Source organism: Vidua chalybeata, chromosome 2 (genome assembly GCF_026979565.1).
Source record: "Vidua chalybeata isolate OUT-0048 chromosome 2, bVidCha1 merged haplotype, whole genome shotgun sequence".
Lineage (NCBI taxonomy): Eukaryota > Metazoa > Chordata > Aves > Passeriformes > Viduidae > Vidua > Vidua chalybeata.
Genome location: NC_071531.1, coordinates 116,022,370 through 116,046,967, shown reverse-complemented (window position 1 = coordinate 116,046,967; position 24,598 = coordinate 116,022,370). Strand labels below are relative to the sequence as shown.

Sequence of the window (24,598 nt, the reverse complement as noted above, 5' to 3'; positions counted from 1 at the left end):
ATCCGTTTGTGATTTTGTGGTTTTATAAGTAAATGAAACAATTAAACAGTGAGCCAGCAGTGCCCACAGTGCAAAGCCATTCACTCCTTATTTTGTTTCACTCTGGTCCATCTGTACTGATGCTTTCTCGTTAATCATCATACTGCAATTAATTTTCACTGCATTAAAGTGTTAGCCAGCCCCAGAAATGGGGCCAAACAGCTTTCCTAAGAAATTGTGGGTCCTGATATTCCTAAGGAGCATTAGTACCCATTCTCCAGAGGTTTCCTTGACTAATGGCAACAAGATCTCCTAGAAAGAGGGGGAAAATTAGCTGTCTTTTCTGAAACAGAGGAAATTCCCCCCCAGATGCTTATAGTGTTACTTACCAGTGTTGTAAAAAAGTAGTGGTAGTATTCTGTCATCATTCCCATGGAGAGAATCTGTGAAAGAGATGGAAAGGTGGAGGTACTTTAGTCCGAAAGCTCCCAGTGTGCTGCAGGGCCTTTGAAAAGCAAGGGTTAAGCACATCACAGGCCATGAGAGCTTGATTGCAATAAACCCTACATTTTTCTTTAGGAGCCAAACATTTCCTGTTGTATGTAAATGGTGTTTTTATTACCTCTGCTCAGGAGAGAGATTAAAGATTGCAAAACTTCCAGGACAAGAAAAATTACTAGACATAACGAGACGCTGATTTTTAAAATCCTTTAGTCTGCAGTTTGAGAGTGCTAAAAAGGAATTTATTAGCAGATAACACAGTTGGTAGGGAAGTGCTTAGGGGCAGGTTTTCGTGTTCTGCTGCCAGGTGAGAACAGGACACTGCTGAGGGCACAGGAGTCAAGGAGGAAAACAGAAAGAAGGAAGTTTCTCTGAGTGCCTTTTGTTCCACTGGGGAATGTGGGTCAGCAGGAGGGGTGCCAAAACAGCTGGGATGGAAGAAACAGCCTCCCTGCAGCCTTCCTCCACTTGTCCCCACACTGTCACCATCATTCTGCCATCTCTGGGATCTTGTGAGGAGGAGGAGGAGGAGGAGGAATTATAAACTGGGAAAGTGCTGAGGAATTCATTGCCACAACAGCAGCACAGACCAAGGTTAACTCCTGCTCAGTCCTGATCACAGCAATGTAAGGATCTGTTACTAATACCCTTTTAGGACAGTTTTTGGAGTGCCTGAATAGCTGTTTGAAAGGCAGGGGGAAATAGAGGGATTTGGCTGGCCAAAATTCCCTTTGCTGGCAGAAGCCTCTGAACATCAGTAGAGTGAAGAAAAGGAGAAAGAAAACCCTGAACTTTCTGAGCTGCAGCAGATAATAAAACCAGCTCAGTGTTAATCGCAAACAACTGATCCGTTTCCAGCCACTAAAAGTCAAGCCAGAAGGCAACTATTTCATTGAAATGCTCCACTGGATTTACACATCAAAATTGCCTTTTTTATTTCTGATATTATTAATCCTCTTCTGTTCTGTTTCTTGGAGCTCTTTTATTACCTGTAGAAATAGCTGGAGGCGGCTGCTCCTGCCCTGTTTTTGCCCAGATAACAATACAGGGCTGCAGCCAGGGGAACTTCGGCGTGCTCTGCTTCCCAGCTGACCCGGCTGGACTCAGTCCCCTCCCTGGAGCCACTGGATTTCTGTGCCTTTGCAAAGGAGGTGCCAAATCTATGGGAATTTTATGCTGCAGGTCTCCTCTGGGCTGAAACTGCGCTGGAAGAGCCCAGCTGTGACCCCGTGGGGCCCAGAGCAGCTGCCAGGTTAAAGGAAGGAGAAAGAAAACCCTGAACTTTCTGAGCTCTGCAGGTAGCTGAGGCAGGGCAGCTTTCCTGTCAGACCCGAGGGGAGCAGCCTGACAGGAGAGTTTGCCTCTGAACACGCTCTGGATAAAAGCTTTTGGGAGATGCTGATCGCCCCGCAGCGCCCTGTGAACACAGCTGGCAGCACACACACAGAGCTCTGAATCGTCATGGTTGCAGACGTCGTGCCACAGGTTTGTTCTTTAAAGCAAAACCACCCCAAAGCAAGGCACAAAAAAATGCCCAAACAAACGAGCAAAAGCCCCAAACCCCGGGACAAACAGAAACAAAGCCCCTCAACTGGTTGTTGAGCCTCAAACTGGTTGTCAACAAAGCCTCAACTGGTTGTCCTCCCCTCTCTCAGCCATTAAGGATGAGAATTAGCTAAAAGCTCTTTAGCACTCTGACATGCCTGTGACAAGTGCATTAGATTAAATAGGGGCTTTTTATTCGAGGATCAAACCGACTTTGCAGTAATAATTTATGTTTAAGGGTAATATGGCTGCTAAGCAAAATTCACACCGAAGGACGATTTAATGCTCTAATGCAGGAAAACGGGAGATGGAATCAAGTCAAAGCAAAAGCAAGAGGAGTGCTGAGAATCATGCTGGACATCCCAAAGCATCAATAACTCCCAAGCCTTCATTCCCTGGATGCTCCTGTCGGTGTAAATAGGAGTTCCCAGGGCTCTTCTGCTGGGTGTCTGCAGCACAGCAGACACAGGAAAGCAGCTCCCAGCAGCTCCCAGGAGCAGGACAGTAAGAGCCTGCTTGGAGCAAGGGTGGGCTCCAGGCTGGGACCCCCCTGAAGCATCTGGCAAAGCTTCCCACAGAGCAGGTGACCTGAAAGAGAGAAGCAGCCCAGGAGAGAGAGGGGAAGGCAACATCTCTGTCTGTGTGCCTGCCCACAGGAAACTGGGGTGAGGTTTCATTGCTCATTGCTATTTAAATAACTTTGCATGTAATTATGTAAATGATTATGCACCTGATACAAATGTCCTATTTAAATAATAACAGCTTTTACTTACAGTGGAACTCAGATGAATGTAAACTAGGGAAATCAGCCTCAGATATTCTCCTTGTACATCTCCTGCCCAGCCTTCCCTGTATAACATTTGTTCTTCAGCCAAACTCAGATAGGGTTGGACAATGGGAGATAAAGACACTTCCATCCCTAATTATGCATTCCAGATCAGGAGCCTGGGCCTTGTCCTGTGCAGCTGTGCACTTGCAGCTGCGGGTCGTGAACCACGAAGTGAATCCAAGAAAATATCAGTGGTCAAATTATATATGGTGAGCTGACAGAGACTGGATAAAAATACTCTCTCTTATGTCTGAAAATCTCTTTTGGGTGCCCTGTTCTTGGCTTGAATCACATCCCAGCTCTATCTTGCATTTGTTCAACTTGTGCAAAACTCCCTGCCTCATTTAGATCCATTGTCAGTCTGCCTTCGAGGCGGGCTGGAACTGGAATGATGGGCAAGTGCTTTAGTGGGAACTGCACCAAATCCTGTGCTTGCTTTCACTCTGCATTTCCCTCACTCGAGCTATTATATCATTTCATGACCATTAACTGCATTTCATTTTCCAATTAATTAGCCCCTCTGCTTTCTAAGGCCACTCCATCCCTGCTTCTCACCCACAGGGGGGCACCTGGGGGGATGTGCCACTGGTATTTCTCCCATGGAAGTGGGAACAGAGCTAATCCTGCCTTTTCTTAGCAGGGAGTGGGCTCCAGCCTACCTGCCAGGTCCCTCGAAGGAGCACAGTCAGGAGCTGAAGTTTTCTATTCTCACGTCTATTGCTGTCCCAGGAATGTACTCCCTGGTGACACCTGCTTTTCCAGCCTTCTGGAGGAACTGAATTAGTGATTCTTTTCGTTGTCTGTCACATCGTCCCTACAGGATGCTCTGTGAGAGCCCTAAACCTGATTACATACACAGTACACTTCCTCAAATGTATTTTGGGGGTGTGAAGAAAGGAGTAGGTAATTTAAGGTTAGCAGGGATGTACTTTCTCAGAGGTGAGTTTGCCTAACAGTAAAATCTGTGTTCACTCCTGGTGTGTTAGCACAAACTGAGGGTTAAGCACAACAACTCAACCTCTTCAGCCAGGTTCCTCATACAGAAGGCAATATCAGAGTGAATAGTGAGCAGGATAAATTGCAGGCTTTGTGCATAAAACAGATGGCATTTTGCAAGAGCCACATTTAATTTACTCGGGGAGTGCTTGCCTAATGCAGAGAGAGCACAGACCCTCTGTCCACCAAACATTCCAGGTAAATGCCATAACCTGCAAAGGAGGGCCAGGCCTCGTGGGGCTGGGCAGGGACTGGGGGAATCCAGGCTCTCAGAGCGTGTCAGAGAGCAGGGGAGCAGCTTGTTCAGCTGAGTGCAGGCTCTGGGCTTTAGCTGAATGAGGTTATTCATTCACCTGCTCTTGCTGTGCACACAACGAGCGTGGCTTGATGGGGTTTTAGTGGAAGCCATAAATAAGCAGAAATTAGAGAAGGAATCTGTCTTTTGTGGTGCTTTGTAAAGCAGAGGCTGGAGGAGGCGAGTGAAGAGGTCCCTGGTGCACACACTGCCAGCACAGCTCCAGCAGAGTTCTGGGCTAATCCTTCTGCTCTCAGAGGAGCTTTTGGGCACCTCCCTCCCTGGGAAAGAAGCAGTGTCCCCTCCCTGCTCCATGGGCTACTAAACACCTACTACATTACCTAAATACAGTGAACAGACAAGAAGGAGCTGCTCTGGGGACAGCTTCAGGTGCCCGAGTCCTGCTCCTGTTAGAAATCTTACATAATTTAACAGCACCACCTGTTTTTCCTGTGACAGCTTTGGATCGTTTGCAAAGTCAAAAACATTCCCTACTGACATCACAGAGTTTCCTTGAAATGATTTCTCCAGTGTTTGATATCTTGCTTCCATCCAGGGTACAGTGACAGAGGGGTCTGTGAGTGCAGGGATGGGAGATGAACAGGGCTCTTCCTGTAGCCTGCAATCAGAGGAGTCCCACGGGAATTCAGAGCCCTCCACACCTCCCCACTTCACAGCTGCCTCTGGCAGGGAGGAACCCAGCCCCTGAGTTATTGCTGCCAGCATCTACACTCAGGCACAGAACTAGCTCACAGAAAAGCCATTTCCCCTCTCTTTCTAGCCTATATTTATGTTGTTCCCTCTCCCACAGCGCTGACCCACAGGTGTACCTCTCTCAATCTTCCTGTTTTCTCCCCCACTGTCATTCCCCCTCCTTCCCCAGTCCTTCAGGTGCTGGAGAGCATTATCTGTATCTGCAGCCTGTCACTTGGCTGGCTGATCCATATCCCACACAAACTTTTCTGCTGCTTCGCCCTGCTTTAGTGCATCTTTCAGCACTCCCTCCTCCTCCTTTGACACCCAGGTTTTGCATTTTGGATTTTTTTCCATACTGGAATCTTTGTGCCTCCTGCAGGGTGCCAGACATCTGCACCTTCATCTTGCTGGTCCTTCAAAATCTGTGTTGTCAGCTTAACTCTTCCCCCACGGATCTCCTTTTGGAGCAGCCAAATGTGGGGATATTTTGGGCAGCCCTGCAGGGGCAGCCCCCTCCCCCTGCCCAAACAGTGCTGCTGCAGTGCCCTCCCCACCCCTGTACCTCAAATCCTTCACACTGAGGAAATCCTAACACGTGGTGCAGGACAGCATTCCTGGGAGCAGGAAATCTCACCCTACAGGCTCACAGGAGTTGTGGGCTGTAGCTGATCTAGGACTCTGCAAGCCCCAGGTTTCTCCAGCCTCGAGAGGAACATTCCAGGCTCCACACACGAATGCAGTAACCTGCCTTACCAACTTTGGCACAAAAAGCTGCTCTGCAGAACTTAAGTGTTTCAGTGAAACATTCTGGGCTGGGAACAGAAAGGGACCTTTATGGGCATTTGGTCAGTGAAAGCTCTCTGCTGCTCTGCTGGGATCAGGGTATCCCATCAGACTGCCTGGCAGGAGAAATAACTCATCCCTCATCCCTAGGGGTGCAGCAAGAAGGGAAGTGCCCTCAAAATGTGTGGAGCTGTTTGCTGCAGGTCAACAAGCGGCGCTTTAGACTGCGATTGTCGAGGAACATACAGCAAGTGACACCAGCAAACTGTAATTCCCACCACCCCCCGTGTGCCCCTGGGAACGTCCCAGCCCATTAATGTCAGGCTGTGTTTGTCCTTGCCTGCTGTGGCTGCCCAAATCTCACACCCAGCCTGGGCCAGCCCTCACACAACCACCTCTCCCATCGGTTTAAAGGACAGCTTTTCCTTCTGATTCCGCCTCTATCTTTTATGGGAAAGAAATAAAAACTCTGTTGATCAAACCAGGAGAAGCTGAAACACATGGAGTGATGTCCCTAGTGAGGCAGGACCTGGACTGTCAGAAAGAAAAGCCTGTTTGCTCCTGTGGGATGCTCATGGGGCTGTCAGTGGCTCAGTGGCTGCTGCACCTTTTGTTGTGACTTCTGTCCCTGCATTCACAAGCCCCCAGGCCAGGCTGGGGGGTGCCTTTGGTTTTGGTGGAAGTGGGATCAGACAGATTTTGGGGAACAGGCTCACGTGGAGCTCTGCCTCCCCGTCCCCGGTACCTGCTTGAGGATTTCTGCCGCCGTCTCATGTGAGCAGTCAAATATCACATAGAACTCCTTGCCCTTCTTCATTTCCTTCAGCAGGGGCCTGGCATCCTTGTTCCCAGGGGGCAGCTGGCGGATTTTGATCTTGATGTTGTATCTGGAAGGGGCTTTGATGAGCTCCTGCAGGCGAATTAGACCTGAGGAATGACAGAAATGACACAATCACCATCCCGTGCCATGAGGATTTAGTGTCACTTATCAGGGTCTCTCACACTCCACACTCCCTAAGGATAATTGCTAGTTCCATATTTGCCAGCTTCCTAGCTAATATTATTAAAGCTTTTCATTCCCGTGTTGGGACTTGGCTTCTAAATATTTTGAAAGGTGTTTTTAACTGGTTGGCTGGAGGATATGTTTGCACTGATGTAATACAATATAAACACACTGTAGTATGTTTAAATTGAGACGTGAAAAGCAAATAAGGGTTCTTCCTGTGCAGCTCATTATTATTCCAATACCAAACAGCAAGAAGATAAAATTGAGGAAACCTCCTCCTAACATTCCTGCCGGGTGTCACTCAGCAGCTGTGAGTTCTTAGAGAGTCTTTTGGGATGCAGCTCTACATCCTCGAACACGGGTGATCTCTCAGACTCGCTGTTCAGCTGGCACAGCTTTACACGCCCCAGCTGAAGTCAGTGGAGCTCAGCCAGAGCCCTGTCCAAGTGTTTAAACACACTGCACTTCCACTGGCTAATTCAGCACTCCTGTGTAATTTGCACTGCCTCCAAAACCGAGGGAAGATGGTTACGAGCTCTTTGAGGTGTGTGATTACAGCCTCTCATTATCCACGAATGCAATTCACAAAAAATTCCTGATCTCCTGCTGAGGGGAAGGAAAAGGCTGCCTTAAAAATGTGCATAGAGAGAGAGAGAGAACACAGGCAAGGAGCGCTTATTGAACAAAAATCAAACAAATTATTAAAATGAAGGAACTCCTGCCCCTCCTGCTGGGAGTGGGGATAATATTTGTGTGGGGTGTGAGTGCCCCTGGTTGAGTGGCACATTTAAGGCAGGACAAAGCTCCCTCTTCCCTCTGAGGTTCGAGGGCTGTTGGCTTTCACTCAAGAGGGAAAAGCTGCTCTGCCCCCGCCTGCAGGGCCAGGCCTGCTCCTGGCTGGTTTTCAGTACCAACAATCAACAGGGAGAATGAAACATGATGAGCAGTCAGCTGGAACTGCTGCAGGCACCAGGAGCTGCGCCTGGCCAGGAGCCAGCTGAGGAACAGGAAACCACTGGAGCTGATTCTGATGGGAATGGGCTGCCAGCACTCACTGACAAAGGGGTTGGGGTCACCTGGCTGGGAAGGTGCAGCTCGGGGCTTCCCAGGGCTCACCCCTGGCTGCAGTGCCCTGGGACAGGAGGGAAAATGAGATTTGGGAGGAGGAGTCCAGGAAGCCTTCATCTCATCCTCACCTCTCTCTGAGAACTGGTGTTTGTCCTTCCCAGCAACGAAAAGTAACTGAGGGCAAGTGTGAGAGCAAAAGTGAGAAGCAAAAAAAAAAAAAAAAAAACCTAAAGGATTTGCCAAGCCACCTCCCTCTCCTTTAAGGGGGAAGAAATTACTGTGTGCCTTAAAGTATCTCCTTTGGTCCCATCAGACTGGAACCTTGCAGTTCCCAAGGCTTCCTGCTGCCACACGAGGTGAGACGGAACCCAGGTGTGGTGTCCTGGAGAAGCCAAAGCAGCAGTGGAAAGAAGTGCAGCTGTTTTTCTGCAGGACACCCCTTGAGCCCATCCAGTGCCACACCCTGCCCTGGGCAGGGACACCTCCCATGAGACCAGGGTGCTCTGAGCCCCGTCCAACCTGGCCGAGGTGACTTTATTTCCCGTGGTGTAATGATGTCACACATTAGGCATGAGAAACAAAAGGGTTAACTGGCATCACTCTAACCCCAAATCCAAGGACTGCTTGTACTGATCAAAGCTGACATGTTTACCTTCCTGACTCTGAGTTAATAAGATGATTGATGATTAATTTAGTTTGTAAATATCTCTGCAGATGAAATCTCATTAATATCAGGCATTTTTGTGGCTGAGCAGGTACACAGCACTTGGTGTTTTGGAATGCCAATTTGGTTATGGGGTGGGCTGGAAAAAAACCTCTCCTTGTTTCTATTCTTTCTAGAAGATTTGTCTAGGAGCTACTGGAGAATGTCCAGTAGGGGCCACAGAGGGAATGAGGGGTCTGGAGCATCTCGCTTGTGAGGAGAGGCTGTGGGAGCTGGGCCTGGTCAGGGTGGGGAAGGGAAGGCTGAGAGGAGATCCATCAATTCACACAAATATACTGTAAATCCACACAAATATCCTGTAAATCCACACAAATACCCCATCAATCCACACAAATACCCCATCAATCCACAGGAACATCCCATCAATCCACACAAATATCCCATCGATCCACACAAATACCCCATCAATCACACAAACATTCTATCAATCCACACAAATACCCCCTCAATCCACACAAATACCCCATCAATCCACACAAACACCCCATCAATCCACACAAATACCCCCTCAATCCACACAAATACCCCATCAATCCACACAAATACCCCATCAATCACACAAACACCCCATCAATCCACACAAATACCCCATCAATCCACACAAATACCCCATCAATCACAAATACCCCCTCAATCCACACAAATACCCCATCAATCACACAAAAACCCCATCAATCCACACAAATACCCCATCAATCACACAAATACCCCATCAATCCACACAAATACCCCATCAATCACAAATACCCCATCAATCACACAAACATCCTATCAATCCACACAAATGTCACCAAGGGCTGTCAGAGGATGGTGCCACACTCTGCTCAGTGGTGCCAGGGGCAGGATGAGGAGCAGTGCCCATGAACTGACACACAACGAGTTCCACCTCAACCTGAGGGAGAACTTCTGTCCATGGAGGGGGCAGAGCCCTGGAACAGCTGCCCAGGGAGGGCCTGGAGTCTCCAGCTCTGGGGACATCCCAAACCCACCTGGAGAGTTCTGTGTCACCTGAGTCAGGTGACCCTGCCTTGGACTAGGTGATCTCCAGATTCTGGGATTCTGGGACCACTTTGAAGCTGTGTTATGGGTTCCACAACCAGGAAGCAAAATGAGATCGACTATTCAAGCCCCAGGGGCTCCTTCCCGGGGTCTGGTGAAGCGAGCAGCTTCCCGAAAGCCATGGCAGCAGCAGGACAGGGGTTTTTCCCCTGTGACCCAGGAAAGCTGCTGCCAGGAGGGCACGGCAGAGCAGGCTGGCCCAGCTCTGGGGGACTCTGCCAGGCGCAGCCCCGCGGGCAGGCAGGCAGGCAGCAGCACTCACCCGTGCTGTCCTCGTACACCACGGTGACGATTTTCCAGTTGTAGTAGAGCACGAGGTCCAGCACGGCCCTGCTGATGGCGGCGTAGTCGGGGTACAGGTTGATGTAGAAGGCGTCCCTGTTGTCCACGGCGGGGTGCTTCCAGCGGGTCTGGATGTGGGGCACCTCCAGGGCGTTGCAGATGGACTGCACGGCGCTGACCGACGAGCTGTGCGCCGGCCCGAACAGGGCTGCCACGCCCAGCGCCAGCTGGTCACAGGCTGGGGCACAGAGGGGCACGGGGGGCTCTTAGTGGGTCACAGCAAGGGACCTGTGGCATGCCCGCCCGGGGGCTTCCCCCTCCATCCATCCCCAGCTCTCAAAGGAGAACAGAGCCCTGCGCTGCTCCCAGACCCACCGAGAGACGCGCCAGCGGCTCCTCAGGTGTTCAGGGGGCGTTTCGAGGGTAAAGGGAGAGGCTGGGGGAGCTGGGAAAGGGGCTCAGCCTGGAGAAAAGGAGCTCTGAGGGGACCTTGTGGCTCTGCACAGCTCCTGACAGGAGGGGACAGCCGGGGGAAAACAGGGACAGGAGGAGAGGGAACAGCCTCAGGCTGGGCCAGGGGAGGTTTGGATAGCATGGCATGAGAATTTCCCCATGGAAGAGATTGTTTAGCACTGTCAGGGGCTGCCCAGGGAGGTTTGGAGTGCCCATCCCTGGAGGTGTCCAGGGAAGGCTGGGAGGTGGCATTCAGTGCTCTGGGCTGGGGACAAGGTGGGCACTGGGCACAGCTGGGACTCCGTGGGCTGGGAGGGCTTTTCCAGCCTCAGTGATTCTGGTTTGATTGTGGTTCTGAAAATGGCTTTACTGGTCAGCTTTACATCCTTGGCCTTGCTTGCTGCAAATAAAACCTTCTCTGCTCGCTGCCTTGCAGATCACAGGGATTCCTGAGCTGCCTTTCTCGGAATGGCTTTATCCCAGAGGAACCAGGGCTCTCTGGCTGCCACAGGAACGTCACAGCAGTGAAGCTCCACGTCAGAGCAGCAGGGAACACCTCCCTGCAGCCACAGCAGGCTCGCCAGGGATCCCCTGGGACTGGCACCCTTGTGCCTGTGTGAGCTGCTCTCATTCCAGGCTGCTGCAGGGGCACGAGCAGCAAAGGGCACCACGAGTCACTGCCCTCCATAATCTGTGCTCACAGAGCAGGCAGGAGTGCCCAGAGCCCTTGGAAATGGCACAGGGAAATAAAAAACCCCCACACACTGACATTTTATACCCCTCCAAATGCATCAACAAAGCTCTCCTTCTCCTTGTGCCCATATCTCAGCCTGAAGAGCCCTGCCTGGAGCTGTCTCTGCATTTTTCTTTCTCTCCCGTGTCTTTGCAGGCTGACAGACAGGAGATGAAGTAATATCAGTTATTTCTGTCCACTGGTAAAATTGACTGCCAATGTTTTTAACAAGGCTCCCGACTGAGACAAAGCCCTGCACTGAGCTGCAGGGCTGCTCTCCTTGCGAGGGTGGGAAGTTCAGAAATTGCTCTGATTGAGGGAAATGTTAAATACACCAACTTCCACAATGAGCTGAGATTCTTTAAATTCATATTTAGCTCTCTGACTGTAATAGAATATGACGGAAAATCAATTATTTTCTGTTTCCATTCTACAAATGAGTGTTTCACAGACAGTATGAAGTGCACAGGCTTTCCAGGTTTAACTCAGAAGCCTTTCTAAAGCATCACAGGTTTCATGTGCAAATTCCATAAATAACTTCAATAATTCACGATGAGAAGAAATTACAGCTGTCTGTGTGAGTTTCTTGCATGCAGATTGACAATTGCCTGTGTATTAAATGGAGAAGGCACTTTCACAACAGCCACAGAAGAGATTCTCACTCTGCAGGGAATCTGAAATACTGCACCAGCCTGGATTATACAGATTAGAAATCCACCACGCTTGAGATTCTACAGCATATAGCTCCAGCATATAGCTGATAACTGAAAAAGAATGCAAAAAATGCCATTGAAAGCTCTTTTTGATGTTCTTTGAAATCATTCTCCTTTTCTCTCCACTCTTACTAAGAAACTGAAGTGGCACGAGGAAAATTTGATAGTGAAGATGTTTGAAAGGTGACAGCTCACCAGCTTGGCTTCTAAGTGAGGCATTTTTATTTTCCAGCCTTCTAGCAAATCCAGTTCCAGGAACTGGGCTGCTCTTTACAATATTTTATCAAACTTTGAGCTTGCTTCCTAGAGGCCAAAGAACACATGGAACTAAAGGAAAGTTGTGACTTATTACCCCTCTCTGTTTTGGCCTGCAAGCCAATTAGATGGGAGCAAATTGGGCCATAATTTTCCTTCTCAGGACAAAAAAAAAAAAAAAAAGAAGGCATAAAAGAATTCCAAACTTGACCACTCCAATTCTTACAGTTGTTTATAACAGAGAAACTTATTTCTGCCACCAGGCCACTGAACATTTATATTTCAGGGCAGGGGGGCTCCTGACCTCTGCTCTTTAAAATGCAGTAGAAATAATTTACCACTAATGGGTACCTGTGCTAATTATGGGTTGTGACATCCCACTGTGCTTCCTGTGAGTCTGTGGTCATTTTCCTGCAGAATATCCCAGGTGGCAAATCTATGTTTTGGAAAGAAAAATGGCTTGGACTTGCCACCTGCCATCTGGGGCTCTTAGCATGCAGACAGGACGTAGGGGTTTATTCAGGAAGCACGTGACAGGTCCAAGCCCAGCTTGATTCTTAGTTCAAACACTTCTGAAAGATTAATTTTATGGTACACACGATACAAGCAGAGCAGAAAAGGAGATCAGGCTGGGGAAAGGTACGAAGTACAAACCAGGGATGGAACTGACACAGTAATTGAGATATTTACCTCTTCTTGAGGCTTCAAAACTATCGAAAAGGTTAATTCTCTGGATGTCATAGGTTAATGTGGTATTAGGCATCAGTGTTCTGTTTCTATTAATGTTGGTGACAGCAAACTTGAACGCCAATTCTTCAATATTAACAGGTTCATTTTCCACAGTTTCGAATATCCCTCCTGTTGGAACAGAGACAAATGGGAAGGATTATTCACCTCTTAATCGCCGCACAGAAAGAGGGAAAAATTAATTAGGAGCCGTAATTTCTGAGCATTCATATTGGAAATCCTGGTGGCTGCTCAAAGCACTGCAGCAGCAGCAGGGTGGATCATTGGTTTTTATCTGCCGTGGCACTGGGGTTAACTCAGAATTGTCAGTGTTGCTCCACAAACACCTGGGGAGCACAAGGTGTGTTTATTGTCCAGCCTTTTCAGAGGAACGTGTTCAACGCTTGTGAGAACTTCTGGGCAGCTCCTTTCTCGTCAAGGTGGGGATGGACACGGGCCTTGTTCTCCCTGCTCCAGTCTAATCTACGTTTGGAGATGGAACCTGGACGTGTGGATGTTTTCTGAAGTGTTTCTGCACACCCTGGCAGTCCAAATCCACGGAGGAGCTTGAGAGCCACCACACTGAGAGTCTCCCTCGGGCTCTGTGTTCCCTCTGGTTCCTCCTAAACCTCAGGCAGTTGTTGGTCATTGCTCAGCTTGCTCAGGGACAGGGGAATGTTTTTGCTTTTTCCAAGAAAAAGGAGCTGAACCTGTGGACACCAGCTTTCCAAAAGAGGGCTGCAAATCACTCAAATTTAGGAAGTGCAATGATGTTTCCTGGAGTGTGTCCTGGGATGGGGAAGGTGTCTCAAGGCCACAGCCTGTCCCAGTAGACTGGGATGTCTGCTCCCTCCAGCCTCTAGAGACCTTATTATGCCACAGCACATCCCCACTATCCGGGGGCAGTGGGATTTGAGGAATGCACTGCACACACAGCTGATTTTAAAAAATAGCTCCTCTAAACAGCAATCTCCAGCTTCACTGCTTGGTTTTGCAAGTATAATTTACTCATTTAATGCAAGTCACTAGAGAATACTTTGGGTTTCTCACTTACATATTTCCCCATTTCCCCATGTTACATTTGAGGCCCCTCTGTCTGTAATTTCTGGCCATCTGAATACATTCAGCTCATGAGCTGCAGCCTCCTGCAGTTTTGATGTCACCCATGTAGGAACAGTGCAGTCATTAGCTGACCATCAGAAACGGGAACACACTGGAATCAAAACCTGCTTTGAATTTTAATCCAGCAATGAAGACCCTGGAGGCTGCCAACCCCATTCTGGTAATGTTATCCCTGCAATAAACAGCATTGTTTTGTCTCCTGAACCCACACAGAGCAATGCCTGGGCATGACTTAAACAATCTGCCAACTTCAGCAATTTTCTTGCACACTCCATGGATTTCTCATGTACAACGTGCAGGTATCAGAACCTTGGAGACTTCTTCCCTCTTCCTCAGAAAATATCCAAGTGATTTCAAAAGAGTGTGATACACAAAAACAGAAAAAAAAAAATAAAAGCAAAAAAAAAAGCCTAAGTGCAGGATTTGGAACCAAAACACTGAATGGAATGCTAAAGTCAGCAGGATTTTCCAGAGCTGCAAACTCCAGATCATCTGAAGTGAAAAAAACCTAAAGCCTGTTCTTTCGGACCCAATCCTGCAATTCCTCATCCCAACTACCATCCCATCAAGTTTAGTGGTTAAATTCAATTATCTTTCCCTCATTTCACCCGAGGAAGACAATTCTTTTCAGGCAGCTGCAATGCCAGCCTGGCCTTGGGCCAGAAAGGTTCCACTGCTGAGTTTTCCTCGGATCCCAGCTGGAAGCAGCAGAGCATTGCTCCATCAGGGAGGGTGGATGTCACGGGTACAAGGGACAGCCCGAGATAACCTGGAAATAAGGGTGTCCACAATCCCTCCCCACTTCCAATAGGATGGGCATTTTGCCATTTGATCTTGGCAAAAAAAAACTCCACTTCAGAAATTATAACTGTGCATTCCATAATTTCTGCTTTTTTTTTTTTAATTAATTAAAATTACTTCATCCAAGCACCCTTGAGGCAACCTTCATACCTGGATGTACACAAGCACTTCCTCATTCTAAGGCCAGAGCCATTTCCATCCCTCTAATCAACTTCCTATTAAATGAAGATTAATTGGAATTAATGATGTATAACCAGGAACTATTTATACTTCATTAGCAGAATTCCGCAGGATTTTTCCTTTTGGAGAAGAGTGCAAGCTCAGTGGGCAGCAGGGAGGGAAAGCAGGAGTGATGGAAGGAGGGGAAGCTTTTGTGGATGTGTTTTCTGAGCAAACTAATCCAAACTCTGCACTAGAAACACACTCCCAGGTTCCTTTTGCACACTCGAAGAGAGCAGGAGAGCACTCAGGATTGCAGCCTTTATTTGCTGGTGGGATACCCTGGAGAAAACATGGACTCACGGCATGGTTTGGGCTGAGGGGGCCTTAAAGCTCATCCAGTCCCTCACCCAGCCATGGACAAAGCCCAGGAGGGAGTTCATGGAGGCAATGATTCCTCACTGGGACTGAGCTGGGGGATATTGCACTAAAAAGGCTTGGGCTGTACCTTTTTGAGCTTGATTCTTCTGCTCAGGCCTATTCAACTGCTGAAAAGGAGTGGAATTACTGGATAAATCTGCATCACAAACAAGCTGTGCTGTAGCATTTTCATCCATACATCCCTAATGAAACCCAGCAATTCCATAAATAGTGTCTTCTCCTCCTTCTTCTGCTGACTGACAGCTAAGCTCAGAATTCATTGTAAGGTCCAGGTTAAAAGAAAAATAGCAGAGTAAGTGACAAGTTTGATGAAGACCCAGTTTGTCAGATGATTCATTTGAATAAAGTAATTACTGTACAACATTTTAAAAACAAATTAAGCACAGCATTATACAAGGGAAGGAAGGAAGGAAGAAGAGATCGATGTTAACTCAACATAAATGATGGTCCAGGAATGAAGCTGTTATTTCTGAGCATGAAAACAAGCACTGGCTTTCATGGTGGGCTGCTGGTAGCACGTAGGTGGGAAAAATTGTAAATGTTGGAGTCCTCCCTTTCAGCTCCCTCCTCTCTCAGTCAGAGTGAATCCTCCACAGCAAACCAAAAGCTGCTGAGTCCTGCTCAGTGGCACAGCTGGCTTTTCACTTACAGCACATCATTTGTAACGTGATTTCTTCAAGGATGAAGGAAAGAACCCCAATATCCACCCCTCCTTGGAGGTTAGCAGGGGAAGGGGAGAGGGAATGACAGCCTGGTCCAGCTGCTCTGCCAAAAGGGGCTGAGCCACGTGCGTGAGCCAGTGACAGCATCAGCTCCATTCTCTCTCTGAGCACAGAAACCCCCACAGCAAGGAAAATGTCACAGCTACACAGCACACTTCAGCAGGCACACCTGGAAAAGCTCCCCCAGCTCTCCCAGGCAGGCAAATATTTCCATTTCAAGGGGTCATCAGGGACCGAGGGGGTTTCAGTAAAGGTCGGGGCTGAATCCATGACCAAAGGAGGATTTTACAGTTCATGACTTTTCTAGCTGAGGACAAACCCCTGTTTCTGCATGGTTGGTGGCTGTATTTCCTGTCCTGGCTCAGAGGAGGAATTTTCCCGGGCTGAGTGTCAGCTGGGGAGGTGCTGGGACACGGCTGACATGCGGGAGCAGCCGTGTGGAAGCACAGGCCCTGCTGGATGCTGCTCCATGCCCAGCTGGGAGCCACCCACAGCTCCCAGAGGCAGCCCAGGGCCAGCTCAGGCAGGTGCTTTGCCAGCAGGGCTTCCACAAACACCTGGACATCCATTTCCTGCAGGGATTCCTGCTCTGAGAAGCCTCCCCTCCTTTCACAGGGAACCCCGGGAGGCCCATGAGAGCTCATTAAAACCCACCTGGCAGCCACTGAGGGGAAAGGAGAGCTAAAATCCTAACGACTGCGAGCTCTGTGTGCTGCTGTCCCCAGAGAGAAGCTGCTGCTGGTGCCAGGTTGATGTAGAGGATTCAAGAAGCCAAATGAGCACAAGGTTTGCCCTTGGGCTCTTTGGCAGGGATATGGATTCCAGAGGGGTCTGGATCACAGGCACCCAGTGGGGCTGGGGGCAGACTGAAGGCTCAAAAGCAGTGCTGAGGAAGATGTTTTTCTCCAGATAATTCCCTCTGACAGAGCTCCACTGGCACTGGAACTCCTGCTGCTGGGAACCCCCTCAAGCATGTTTTTCCATCCTTATTTCTCAGCAAAAGACAGATTCTCCTGTGCCATGTGGTGTCCAGCTGGGAGGCAGTACCTGTGCACTCACCACACTCATCTCCCCAGAAAATAATCAAAGAAGTTACTGCTCACAGTTTAGCAGCATCTTCCTTTGCAAAGTCACCTCTCTGACGGTGTCAGAGCACCCAGAAAGTGGCTGTTAGCCCTGGTTTCGAGAGGAGCCACAAGCTGCTCTGCTGTGAGATGTGCACTGGAAGTTCCTCAGGAAGAACGGTGACCAGCCCAGCCCTGTGAGCAGCCGAGACTGCAATTTGCATTTGCACATCCTGCGGGCTGCAGGGGCTGCCCCCCGAGGTTCTCCTGGAGCTGGAGCAGGGGGGCTGTTTGCCTGGCAGAGCCCGCCCTGAGCCCACCAGCCCTCGGAGCAGGAGCTGTTATCACCCTCCTTTTACACACACCGGAGCTGAGAGCCACGTTCCCAGCACTGCTCCCTGCCCAATCCCTTCCAAAGCTGCTTTGGGAGCCTTCCATGCACTGTGCTCTGTTCCAGCCCGTCCCCAAGCCTTCCCCTCCTTGTTTCCAGCCAGCAGAATCCCCAAGGAAAGGTGGTGAGCACAGAGAGGCAAATCCCCCACTCTGGAACCCCCTGGATTTCTGCCCCCTTTACCCCAAATAACTCCCTGTCCCTGTAGATTGCAAGCTTCTGGAGACTGTAAGAAATGTGTAGCCAAAGAGAGAAATTTTTAAATGTAATAAATGCAGGGCTGGCTCTGGGACTGGGGGAATGGTTTCATTCTCCTTTTGGTGGCTGTGGGGAGCTGAAACCTGGGACAGGCTCAGGACCTGAACCCCGACCAAGGGAGGGGATGAGCCCCAAGTGTCAAACTCAGCAAAAGGCATTTTAAAATAATATTATATTATTCATATTATATTAATATATTAATATTTATTATTACTTCTATTAATATATTATTTTTGTTTATAGCAAGGTCACTGCCTATTTGTCACATTTGGTATCTCCTCAGTTCCAAAGTGCCATCCAAAATCCAGCTCCATGTTCTGGATGTGGCTTTATTTATTTTATTCCAGCTGCTTTTGTGAAGGTTTTGCTCCCAGCTGCAACAAGGCTGCTCAAATTTAGCTTGATTTTTTTTTTTTGTTGTTTTGTTTTTGTTTTTGTTTGTTTGTTTGTTTGTTTGCTGAACTCTCAGAGGGACTCAGCCTTTCTGCCCTCCTCATGCAGCATGGATGGGTGGTGCTGAATGGCCAGTGATGAAACTGCTACAAATCCCACTTTGGGCTAAAAATGCTAAAGCAATTCTCCACCCAAAATATCCCCTGTGAGAGCCAGGGCAGGTTTTTATAATTACCTGCGCTCCAGAAAGGTGCATTCAGCCCTGATTTGATCCTTTGGAAAGCAGAGGGATAAAAATACATGTGTGTATGTATATATAGAAAAAGTTGAGCTTATTAAGATACAAGGATCTGCCTTTTCCAATGGGAATTATTTCACTTCAGCTTGCAAGTGGAGATAGTTCCCAAAGGCACAATCGACATGATTCACGTTGCAGAATTTCTAACTAATGAACTTCTTCCTTTTCACTAACAGCCAAAAAATCTGGTTGACCTGATTTAGGTACCTCCTGCAACACCAGGCAGGAACTGGAGCATGATTTTTCGAGGTGCAAGCTCAGGATTTGATAGGAAGTTTTAAAACTGTTGCTTTTCTCCTTTACATTTTATATCTCCCCCTGCCTGCACTATGCCACGGGTTCTGGGCTGTTCCCATCGTTTGTCCCGAAGCCAGCAGGGTTGGATCAAACTCCCCCACGGCTGAGCACTCCTCCCACCACGCTGTAACAACTTAAACAGCCTCTCTGGCAAAGAAACTTAATTTCTCCTGCCTTTTTAAGTCTTTCAGAGCCCTGCTTCACAGGTCTGCATTTCCTGAGTGTCTTTGTGAGAGGATTTCCCTCTGAGGCACCCAGCCATCCTGACACATTCACTGCTGCCCATGTGCAGGGCTACAGGGAGCTGCTGGAAATGGAGGGGCAACAGGAAAGCAGAGAGGAACAGTCACAAAAAAAAAAAACAACAAAAAATCAATGCTTATATTAAGGAGTAAAGGAAGGGGAAAAGAATTTGACAGAAATAAAAAGCAGAGTGGAAAGCAAGCTGGTGGGACGAAGACTGAAAGACTGATGGCACTGCTGGAGTTTTTGTTTACTGCTTTTTTCTGAGTCCATCTCAAAAGCATTCAATTGCTTACAAATATAGTGAGATTTTTTTGGGCAGATACACAGCAATTGTACCTTACACTTGAGGAAAACTCAAACCAAAGGAAGCCACAGAGCCCCCTAAAACAACAGCAAGGAAAACTGAGGTCAGAGGGGGTTCTGCCACTGCTTCGACACAGACACCTGGTTAAATCAGGAGGATAGCTGCACAAAAACTGCTCTACACTGTCCTGTGCAGTGCCTGCAAGAGGTGACACTCCCAGAAAGCAGCAATAAATACATTTCTGTACAATAAATAAATTTTCTGCACTCTGACAGCAGCTGAGCCTGGAAACAGAAACGTTCACTGGACAGAGCCCTGGAAAGTTACTGCAGAGAGGAGCCCTGAGGGGAGAAGAGATGGCCCCACTGCAGAGCAGTTGGGAGTTTGCATTTGCCTCAGGAAGAGCCATTTTTCTCCAGCTGTTAGCCAGGAATAGAAAGGCATTTCAAAATCCAAGACAATGCTTTGAAATGAGAGCTATCTGGCAAACAGCATTTTTGTGCATAAATGTTCAGGGTTATATCTTTAAAAATGACACAGTCTGTCTTTTCCTGAGTGCCCATTAAGCACTATTATCTCTAAGATGCTTAGGAACGTAAGGTCTTTATTAAAGCTGAAGAAATCCGAGTTCATCCTGAAAAAGCATGGATAAATCAGATCACAACTGTCCCAAAGTACATCCCTTCCAGAGAGGAGGTGCTGGAGGGAGGTTAAAGTTGGCAGGGGGGACATTTTATGCTCTAACTTTAGTCTTTGGCTGCTGTCTTTCTGAATTCCAGCTGCTCCAGCTGCCCTGAAGGCAGAGCTGCCTGTCCAGCCAGGAATGATGGCCAGGGGGAATGCCTGGAAGCCCCAGGGCTGCAGCAGATCCCCCATTTGGAAACTGCTGGGCACACTTGGCACTTTGAACCACGCAAAAATCGTGTCCTGAGCAGGAGTTCCAACATTTAGGATCCCAAACGACAGCAGCTCCTGCTGGCACACCCTCTGCACGGGGAATTCTGGCTTTGCCTTCCATCCCAATTGCTGCTGGCAGATTTCTCTGAGGCTGGAGTCACTCCTCTCACTCTGGAGAAAAGGCTTAAAATCATTCAGCCGAGCTGGAGAGGACTTTGCCTGTGACTGTCCCCATCCTTCCTTCACCCCACATTGTGCCAGGCCTGGCGTTAAGGAAGGATAAACCTGAAGTTTCAAAATAAAAACTGCAAAGAGACATGAGTGATTTGATTGGTTTTCATTATAAGAAACAACCCCCCCTCTTTAGCTTTCCTTGGCATGGAGGAAGGACTTAAACCCAAGTGTTACCAGGTTTCCCACTGGATCCATGGCTTTGATTCTCCTGAAGCTCCAGACACACAGCTGGTGTTTGGGGGACAGGGGCAAAAGTGCAGGTTTTGCTCAGGATTTTCTTTAAACCTTACAGCAGCATATTTTCCCCGTGCTACTGCATCATTATTCTGCCTCCCTTTAAGTGCCATTAATGCAGTTTCATCCTTAATTCCTGAGGTATCAGGAAGGAACAGAGAGAAAACGGGCTGCCATTCCCCATGATTTACCTTGCAGCCACAGCAGCAGCTGTTTTAAAGAAAACCAAGGTACATTTCCAGTCCTGGCAAGTGTAATGTCTGAGGAGCTCGTGTGAGACAATGCTCTTCAGGGTGGGAGGGGCAGATTTTCCAAGAGATCCACTCTAATGAGTAATGTTTAATCAGCACCCGTGCTCTGAGCTGCCACATTTCCTCTTAATAATGATGGTTGGCTCTTGAACAGACGCTTACCGGGGCTGCCTGCAGTTTGAAGCTTTCTTGGTAATTATCAGTCTGGAACATTTCTATTCCTCCACCTACGAGGGCCATTTGAGTCTGAAGAATGCCTTATTCCACGTCTACATTTGCAAATATCAAAGCACCAAGTGTAAACAAAGCTCTGCTGCACCTGATGACAACTGCGCATCGAGTGCTAAATTATACAGCTCCAAGAGAAATATGGAATGGGAACCCAAACAGCTCTAGGAACGCTTCCTCCTCCTAATGCTTCCCTCAAAAGAGAGCTGAGAATGTCCTTCACCACAAATCACACTCAGACTGAGACGTTCCACTGCAGCAGCTTCGCTGGGATCAGCTTGGTCAGGAATTATTAGCGCTGATTAGAGATGGTGGTTACAGCTATTACATTTATTATATTAAAGCTCCTCTTAGTTGTAATTATTACACTTATGGATAGGGAAGTTGGAAATGTACTTTGAAAAAAATGGCAGGAAAATCCTGGATAATTTTACCCAGGGGTTAAAACTGTGTTAAAAAAATTAATTAAAAAATTAAAGAAAGAAAAAGACAATTATCTGAAAAACTGATACAATATCTCCAGGCCCCACAAGGTGAATATCTGAGTTACTAAATTGTTACTCATATTTTTAAAGCATGAAAGTTTATGCTACTGGGCATAAATTTTGTAGGGTTTTTTTTTTTTAGCCTCATAACTTCATTGTAAGAAATAAATTTCCATCAAAAGTCCATAAAATACCCTTGCCATGAAGAGGAAACTGTAATTAGTACAGTGTGTAAAGATGGCTTCAATTCAATTAAATATTTCCATGACTGATGAATCAAGTGATTGCCATCATTTCAATGTGTTACCACCAATCTCCTGACTGAACAACTGAAATTTCAAAACAAAATTAAAAATGCAGCTGACATTTTTCCTTGCTCAGTTTTCCTCGGTGTGTGTCAGAATTCCCACTCAGGGTATTCCATGATCCTGTGAGTCCACATTTGAACAGGTTTATGGTTTTTTTTTTTGGCAGAACTGACTGGGCTCCCTTTTGGGGTAAGGGCATTGAATGAGCTGCTTGTTTATGCTGGGAGGTCATTGGAGATCCTCTGCTGCTCCTGCCTGGCCTGACACGTTCTGAAATCCTAGAGCAGCAATAAATGCTGCCCAGGGAGCTCAGACAAGAGGGGGATGCTGCAGCAGGGCAGGGGAGCTCCTGGCAGAGTTCTGTGTGTCACAGCAAGCTGGGGCACAGGGTGATGGGACAACACCAGCCTTGCTCCCACTCTGTGTTTTCTGGGACACAGAACATTGAAAAGTGGTCAAATTACCCACTGCAACGAGTCTGGTGAGGGGCTGGGAACACAAACCCTGTGAGGAACGTTTGGAGGAGCTGGGGGTGTTCAGCCTGGAGAAAAGGAGGCTCAGAGGTGACCTCATTGCTCTCCACAGCTCCTGAAGGGAGGTGCAGACAGGTGGGGTCGGTCTCTTCCACCGGGCAGCACTGACAGAACAAGGGGACACAGCCTCAAGCTGCGTCAGGGGAGGTACAGGTTGGATATTAGGGAAAACTTTTTCACTTAAATAATAATAAAGTTCTGGAATTGTCTTCCCAGGGAGGTGGTGGAATCACCATCTCTGGATGTGTTTAAAAAAAGACTGGACGTGGCACTTGGTGCTGTAGTCTGGTTGAGGTGTTAGGGCACGGGTTGGACTTGATGATCTTAGAGGTCTCTTCCAACCTCATTGTTCTGTGATTCTGTGATTCTGTGATTCTGTGATTCTGTGATTCTGTGATTCTGTGATCCCCTACACAAAGGAAACGCTGTGTACACGACTCTGCTGGTGATTATGGCTCACTATGTGACATATGTCTAATGACTTCGATTGGCTGCTGTGCAGAGGGATTTAATTTAAGGCACTTGTGGCATTGGGCTCAAATGATTTCCAAGAGCCGATTGAAGCTTATGTTTTACCCTGCAGCTTGTGCTCAGCTGAGGATCACGCGCTGCCTGCGTTCCATTTGTCCCCTGCAGGATCTCAGCCCTGGGCTCCTGCCACACTTTGTGCCTCTGTACAATTTTTCAGCCGCTTCCCAGAGCAAGCAGAGCCTGCTGTGAAATCAGACACCACAGCAAAATCGCCCTATCCCGGTCTTTGATTTCTGTTTATTTATTTAATGGCGACGTCTGCAGCTTTTAAAACCACCTTGGCAACAGGTTTTGTGTGAAAAATGCATATTTTATGATTGGCTTTACGCAATAGTTACAATGAATATTATATGTGTAATGTTGGAAAGTTATGCTGTATTAATTCTCCCAAGTGGTGTGTTGAATGTATTTTTAGGTTATAACACAATGTTAAAATATAAACTATTCTATGTAAGATACTTTTTAACTATCTCAAGAAAGAGATGAGACAATCAAGGAATTCTTCGCACAAGGATAACAATTACAGAAACCCCTAAATTCTCCAGAGGAGAGGAATTTATGGCTTTCCTTATCAACAGAAACGAACTTCTTCAAGCCTAACTTAGACTCAAAGGCACCTGGGAATTAACAGAAACTTTTTGACAAGTAGCAGACGAAGTTCTTGTTTTAAATAAAATATATGCATAATCATGAAGTGTTTTGTATATGCAGCAGGCTGTTGCTTTTAAGGTTATTCCTTTGTTCACAAGGCATGCTTATGGAGCTTAAGGGCCCGAGAGCATCTGGACGTCCGTAATTCTGTGCTTTTTATTGTCTTGTAATCGTCCTAACTCTAAATTTTTATTACCCTAATTGTATTACTATTTTTATAACCATTTTATTATTATTAAACTTTAAACATTTTAAAAACCAAGTGATTGGCGTTTTTCACATTTTGGATATCTGCTCCCATGAGAATTTGGAAGAACTGCCCACCCACCCCTTGGAAAGCTTTGCATTTCTTTGTCTCTCGGTGCTCACCAAGGGCAGCTGGCTGAAGGAACCTGCGGGCTCAGAGGTGTCCCCATGGAATTTGGTGGCAGCCTGAGCCTAGTGTGAGGCTGCAGCTGCCAGGGCCCTTCCCTGGGATGTCACATCCCACGGCAAACCCAGCCCAGGGTCCAGCAGCCACGGGAGCCCCGCAGGCCTGGCTGCCATGGGGTGGGAGGGGAATGCACAGCTCCCCTGGGGCTGCCTGGGGGTGAAGGTGCCCTTTGATCCCGTCTGGAAAGGCACTCCACGAACTTCCCTGGCCTTTGGGGTGCCCCAGCAGTGCAGGAACGCTGCTGAAATCCAGGGCAGCAGATCTGGGCCAGCAACAGAATGAACGGGTCGTTTCCCCTTGGAAAAGGCTGAGGCCACTGAAGCACTGCTAATTCCATCGTCAGAGACTCCCAGGGCCACTGAGGCTGGAAAAGCCCTCCAGGATCACCCAGCCCAGGATCACCCAGCCCAAGCTGTGCCCCATCCCCAGCCTGTCCCCAGCCCAGAGCTCTGAGTGCCACCTCCAGCCCTTCCTGGGACACTCCAGGGACGGGCACTCCAAACCTCCCAAGAACCCTTTTTCTTACAGACCCAGCCCCTGCAGAGGAGATCTGCACTCCCCCCTAGCCCAGGAACATTCTGGAAATGCTGGTTTTCCTGAAGGGAAGGGAGCCAGCTGGAGCTCTGGGCAGCGTCAGAAATCTCTTGCTCGCTGAAACCTGTACAGAAAACCAC

General features: G+C 48.0%; 1 protein-coding gene across 5 annotated transcripts in view; it reads right to left on the bottom strand.

The window, feature by feature from the left end:
* Window positions 1-24,598, bottom strand: part of LOC128783666 (glutamate receptor ionotropic, kainate 1) — a 109,392-nt gene that overhangs the window by 43,980 nt on the left and 40,814 nt on the right. For all 5 annotated transcript variants that reach the window (XM_053934629.1, XM_053934631.1, XM_053934627.1 and 2 more), the window contains exons 2-5: window positions 12,608-12,775; window positions 9,744-10,001; window positions 6,370-6,551; window positions 369-422 (exon numbers count right to left, since the gene is read on the bottom strand). In XM_053934629.1, coding sequence (XP_053790604.1) covers window positions 369-422; window positions 6,370-6,551; window positions 9,744-10,001; window positions 12,608-12,775 — 662 coding nt within the window. The remainder of the gene's footprint in view (window positions 1-368; window positions 423-6,369; window positions 6,552-9,743; window positions 10,002-12,607; window positions 12,776-24,598) is intronic.